This window comes from Eurosta solidaginis, chromosome 1 (genome assembly GCF_040869045.1).
Source record: "Eurosta solidaginis isolate ZX-2024a chromosome 1, ASM4086904v1, whole genome shotgun sequence".
Lineage (NCBI taxonomy): Eukaryota > Metazoa > Arthropoda > Insecta > Diptera > Tephritidae > Eurosta > Eurosta solidaginis.
This window is the reverse complement of record NC_090319.1, coordinates 343,074,628-343,080,627: the sequence shown is the minus strand read 5'-3', so window position 1 is coordinate 343,080,627 and position 6,000 is coordinate 343,074,628. Positions and strand designations below refer to the sequence as shown.

Sequence of the window (6,000 nt, the reverse complement as noted above, 5' to 3'; positions counted from 1 at the left end):
GGATTCACCAGCAACAACAACATCACCAGTAACCACGCCGGCAGAGGCCCATGGTACGTACTCTGGCGGCTATGTAAGTACCAGCAAAGTATAACCCTAGATGCAATTAGTTAAAAGAAACTTCTAAGCAGTACCTAGAGAGTTTTATAGAGCCCGGTTAAACCATTTAACAAGGGTCGATATTTTTGTCGTCAAATTTTATTATTGAATACTTGAAATTGTTAGCTTTACAACAAAGGGCATACATTTTTTATATCATTTTAATAATATATTTTGTTGCTTTAAAATGATTCAAGTCTTTATCACGTGAAACGTTTTGGCGATCCATTTTTGGAGCTCAACCATAAATTGTTAGAAAAAAATTTGCGACCGCAGCCATTGGTCGATTATGCACGAATTGGCTAAAAGATTTAAACTTTTTTTTTCTTATATTATACAAATACAATATATATATATATATATATATGAATCACTATTGCATATAATACATAGTGCTATCACAGTTTCATCTTTATTGCTTTTATAACAAATTTTCTTAGTACATATTACATATTATTATCATTATACTATGCCATTATACCAGATTGATATTTTGTTACACTCAAAATTAAGTTCTACTACAACAACATAATAATTTTGTAAGAGAGCCCCAATTACCGGAATGGGTATCCAAACTTTATAGCCCTAAAATATGTTTTGTGAATGCAAAAAAAGGGGTATTCAACCAAATTCTTACTTTGTATGTAGTATATTTACTATACATAAGTACATTTAATTAATTTTTTTTCACACAAAGCGTTTATAACGCTTATCAAAAATAAGGGTGAAACATAAATATATGTATAACTTGAAATATTACGAGCAAAAGTAAGAGAAAAGAAAAGAACCCCCAACAGAACAAACTTAGCCAGACTTAAGTATCCATATTAGATTTCGTTTTCGATTTCGGCCCAATAAAGTGTGAACTGTTGGATCATTTTTTTTTTCTCTCACTTTATATACTACATACACTTACATACATTTTCATAGTGTAAATAGCTATTCCGAGTTCAACATTTTTTTTTCTCGTTCTGAATTTTTCTTGGGACGATGCTATAAGCAGCCTTGTTTTGGCTTTGGAGCCTATGCTGTAGCCCTGGTTAAGAAACCTGCACTATCGTATTTTTTTGTAGCATACATACGTTAATAGAAATAAGTATTGAATAAAATTTGTAAATAAATGCGAATGCTGGTGTTCTGGCTCATTTAGAAGGCACGTAGGGTTACCAGGTAAGGGGCTACCGAAATTCAAGTGCGTCGGTGGCCATGGAGTTTGAGGGTGGGATATGCACCGGGCGTCGCAACAACACCCGCGGCGCCCCCAAGATATATTCGGCCCTTTTATTTATATTTTTATTTTTCAGCCGTTTTTTTAGTTTGATTTTCAACGTTGGTAACCGGCCATGTCCGGTTCGGTAATTTTTTTTTTGCGCTTAGTTTTTTTTGAAGTTTCTTTTTTTTGAATTTAAAATTTTTGAATGTTTAACGGTCTGTCCGTGATATCCGGTTCGACCGGATGTTGTTTTAGTTTGAATTTATAAGCGTTTTGAGTCGGTCTCTGCGCTTCTGTCAGGGTTTTTGATTTTGAGAGATTTCAGTTTTGATAGGCATGATAGGAACTTTTTTCTGTTTATGGCGCAGGAACAGTAAGGTTGGCAAGGACCCGCCCCAGCCGACAATGACTAGCCACTGTGCACCACCACATCATTCCGACCGCCTTCCTTACTGCTTCCACCAAAGATGCGATTCCATAACAAATTACAAAACAAAATACATTGATAGTGTATGTTTGTTTGCATTTATGTCGACGTGCCACCACCTTATAATGTTCTACCAAGATAAAAAGATAATGTTGCGGAATTGGCAACACTATTCACCACCTTCATTTGTTTTCGTTTAATAGCAACAACGAAAAAAGCGACAATAGTGCCGACGTGTTTTCCGCGAATAACTTTTAAACGGGATAAGAAATACAGTTTTTGCTTCGGATTCTGAATCTTGACGCAAATACGCGTATTTTAATACCGCTATCGACATGTGCGACCCGAATTTTAAGTGCAGGACTTAAGTTGAAATTTTACTAAATTTGGAAATTAAAAAGCTTATATTTCATAAACTAAGAGTTTCCTAGAGCTGCGGATGATAATTTTGTGATTTTTAGGACCCCCTCTACCCCTACAAATAAAAAAAAAATTTGAAAATCGTGGCACCTTATTCAAAATATTCCCCCAGGATTTTGCCACCGGATGATGGCTATTGTTGTTGACTGTGCTTTTTAAAGCGGGAGACATTGGTGCCGTATGTCGTATCGCTTTAGTCGTGTCCCTAAAGCGCCAAATACACGACATGAACATTTCCGCGAACATTCCCGTTATGTCATGTTTCTGCGACCTTTTCTGTCGCGTATGGTGGTGTTTGCCAGTTCGCGCAAATGTTCGCCAAAAATCAAAATATTTTAATTTTTGGCGAACATTTGCACGAACTGTTCGTGCGTGTATGGCGAAATAGCTCATAATCGTAGTAATTTCTGAACGGATCAGACGTGCTCGGAAAAGTAAAATGGACAATAAAAAATTTCGTATGTTCGGCCAAAAGTTCGTATGGTGTATGGCCAAAGCTGCGAACAAGATTGCGGAATGTTCGCGGAAATGTTCGTGTCGTGTATTTGGCGCTTAACGTAATCAGCTGTTTATCGTTACGACGGTAACCAAAAACCAATTGGTTGTTACGATACGGTTACGACCTTAGCGTTACGATACGGCACCAATAATCGATTGCATTGATTCTCATAAGGTTGGTGGAATCAGCTGTTAAAAGGTTACCGATACGGTTACCGATAAAGCACCAATGTTTCCAGCTTAATTTTCTATCCGTATCTGGATCACGCTTCATTGGAACGTAGCATAATAGTCGATAAGTTCGTGGCCGGTATACAAGTAAACCACTCGTCCAATTTATCATCCCTAGCAATTGTTAATTTCATAGTGTACAAGTACAAGTGTGTTGACTTATCTGTCAAGCATTCTGACAGGCACTCGCTGGATTCGGAATGACAGCGAATTCAAAATGGATACCATTACCGAATGCGCCGAATGATTGAAAAATTGAAAAAGTCGATACGATTGGTAGTCAAAAATGTTGTCGTTGAGACCAAAAATGCGACTCTAGACCTGAGATTTCCATCAGGTGAGCGAGGCTGTTTGTAGTTTTGACGTTTATCGCTTAGTGAACACACTTGTATAGGTACACTATGGTTAATTTTCTTCCAATTCGTTGCATTGTGTAGCTTCGGTTTTTGTGTAAACATTTGCAGTAATGATGAGTAGAAAAAGGCGTGGTAGTTCTATATCTAGCAAGCAAGATGACGATCCCCTACAGGCAGATGATTCGACGCCTGAACAATCTCCAGTTTTACAAACTTCCGCACGTAAAAAACGCCGGCTTGATCCTACCGAATTGTGCCAGCAGCTGTACGATTCTATACGAACCATTAAAAAAGAAGATGGCGTTATGCTATGCGACACATTCATAAGAGCACCGAAAAGACGCCAGGAGCCCTCATATTATGATGTTGTGGCAAATCCAATTGATTTATTAAAAATTCAACAAAAATTAAAAACTGATTCGTACGAAGATTTAGATGATTTGATGCAAGATTTTGAACTGTTGGTAAAAAATGCTAAAGCTTTCTACAAGGCTGATACAGTCGAGTTTCAGGATGCACAAGCACTATGGCAGTATCTTATAGTTAATAAACAAAAACTTTTAGAATCAAATGGTATTTTTGAAGATGAACCCAAAACGAAGAGACTTTCACGCAATCCTAGAAGATTGACTGGATCGGCAACTGGGAACAATGGTGGAGGGGGATCGGAGATGGAACCCGAAACTTCACGAATGGTAGAAGAAGATGGAAATCCTTACGAAGAATTATTTGCTGCAGTAATGACGGCAGTTGATACAACTATGAATGATCGTCCTCTTCATCGCATGTTTCTTCTTTTACCTTCGAAGAAAATGTATCCAGATTACTATGACGTTATTGAACATCCTATAGATTTGCGATTGATTGCAACCAAAATACAAATGAATGCATATTCGAGTCTTATGGAAATGGAACGCGATCTTTTGCAGATGACAAAGAACGCTTGTCAATTTAACGAACCAGGATCGCAAATATATAAGGATGCAAAATATCTAAAGCGCATTTTTACGCAAAGGCGTGTTGAGATGGATGGTGGTAAATGGAAACCATCCAAACGTGTAAAATCACTTTCAAGCGCTACAATTTCCGGTAAGTTTATTATTAATAGTTAACAGTTTTTGTGGTTTTTATAGCAGTCCAGAACAAACATGATGGGGGTAGCGGCCAAGACATGAATTGCATTGGACTGATGTCGCATTCATAAACATTCTTAGCTGGCATGGGAGCACAAGGAGTTGAAGACTGCTTGTTGTTGTATTCACGATAAATACCACTTCAAAACAAATTTGCAGCTAGCCTGTTATCAGCATGTCTTTAGAAAACTCCATAGCACTACCGCGCTGAATGCCATTAGCACCCAGATAAATTGTGGTTTAAATCAGAAGCCCCACCATAGAGCAGTACTCGTACCGCTAAACATATCAAAAGCTTTTGATACGGTCAACCACGGCGCGTTACTGCAAGACTTGGAAGGGTCTTCCCTTCCCCCATGTCTTAAAAGGTGACCGCAAATTATCTAGGTGCACTACGCTACCGACTGTCCTACACCCCAAAATCTTGGGTGACGTTTGATCAGGATCTACATTTTGGTGAGCACGCAGCCGCAATTGTTCCGAAAATCCAGAGCCGTAATAAAATCCTCAAATCCTTTGCTGGCAGTACTTGGGGAAAAGACAAAGAAACGCTCATTACCACATACAAAGCAATTGGCCAGCCGTTTGCGTGGTACGCGTCCCCTATATGGTCGCCAAGCCTAAAAACTACCCACTGGAAGAAGCTACATGCCTGCCAAAATACTGCGCCCAGAACCGCCACGGGCTGTCTTCTTATGTCCCCAAAACACCATCTACATAATGAGGCGAGAATACTCCCCATCAGGGAGAGAAATGAGATCCTAACAAAACAGTTCCTGTTGAATACCCAGAAACCTGGGCATCCCAACAGACATCTGATTAATGAGCCAGCACCGCCTAGGGAAAGTCATCTCCGTAAGCATTTTGAGGAAATACGGCACCTGAGAACTCAGCCGTATGAAGCAAAAAAAAACACAAGCAGGTTCTTGGTGAACTCCACAAACAGGCGTCGGACCTTTATGCCGGGAATCGCCCGGTGAATCCAGTACTCGGGGAACAGTACCCAAAACTAGCGGAAGAGGAAGCATACTCCCCAGGGAAACGCGAGTCACTCTGGCTCCTCTTCGTTCTGGATACTGTAACAGGTTAAACTCTTACCTATCCCGAACCAACCCCGACCGCCACATCACACCAACCATCTCTTCAACTGTATTGTGGAATCAACGTCTCTAACACCCCTCATTGGACTCCCGTCAGAGGACATTCTTGACAGTTTGTGATTGGTCGCACCTATTGGATGGGGCGTAGCACTGCTACAACAACAACAAGAACAACAAAGGTTTGGGCAGTGTTACCTTGGGAGAGAACGCGTAAGGGGTTGTTGTAGCGGTAATGTTGCTCCCCGAAGGCTTTGGAGAGTGTTATCGATGCGATGGTCCTTTGCCGGATACAGATCCGGTACGCTCCGGTAACACAGCACCATTAAGGTGCTAGCCCGACCATCTCGAGAACAATTTATATGGCCACATTAAACCTTCAGGCCATCCCTCCCTCCCCACCCCAAGTTCCATGAGGAGCTTGGGGTCGCCAGAGCCTCGTCTGTTAGTGAAACAGGATTCGCCGCTGATAGGTGAGGTTGACAGTTGGGTTTGGAGAAGCTGTATATTACGCTGGCAACCTGAA

General features: G+C 40.4%; 1 protein-coding gene across 1 annotated transcript in view; it reads left to right on the top strand.

The window, feature by feature from the left end:
• Positions 1-3,050: 3,050 nt before the first annotated feature.
• polybromo (protein) overlaps positions 3,051-6,000 on the top strand; it is a 44,600-nt gene continuing 41,650 nt past the window's right edge. The window contains exons 1-2 of the mRNA XM_067762427.1: positions 3,051-3,225; positions 3,326-4,333. Coding sequence (XP_067618528.1) covers positions 3,355-4,333 — 979 coding nt within the window. The 5' untranslated portion in view covers positions 3,051-3,225; positions 3,326-3,354. The remainder of the gene's footprint in view (positions 3,226-3,325; positions 4,334-6,000) is intronic.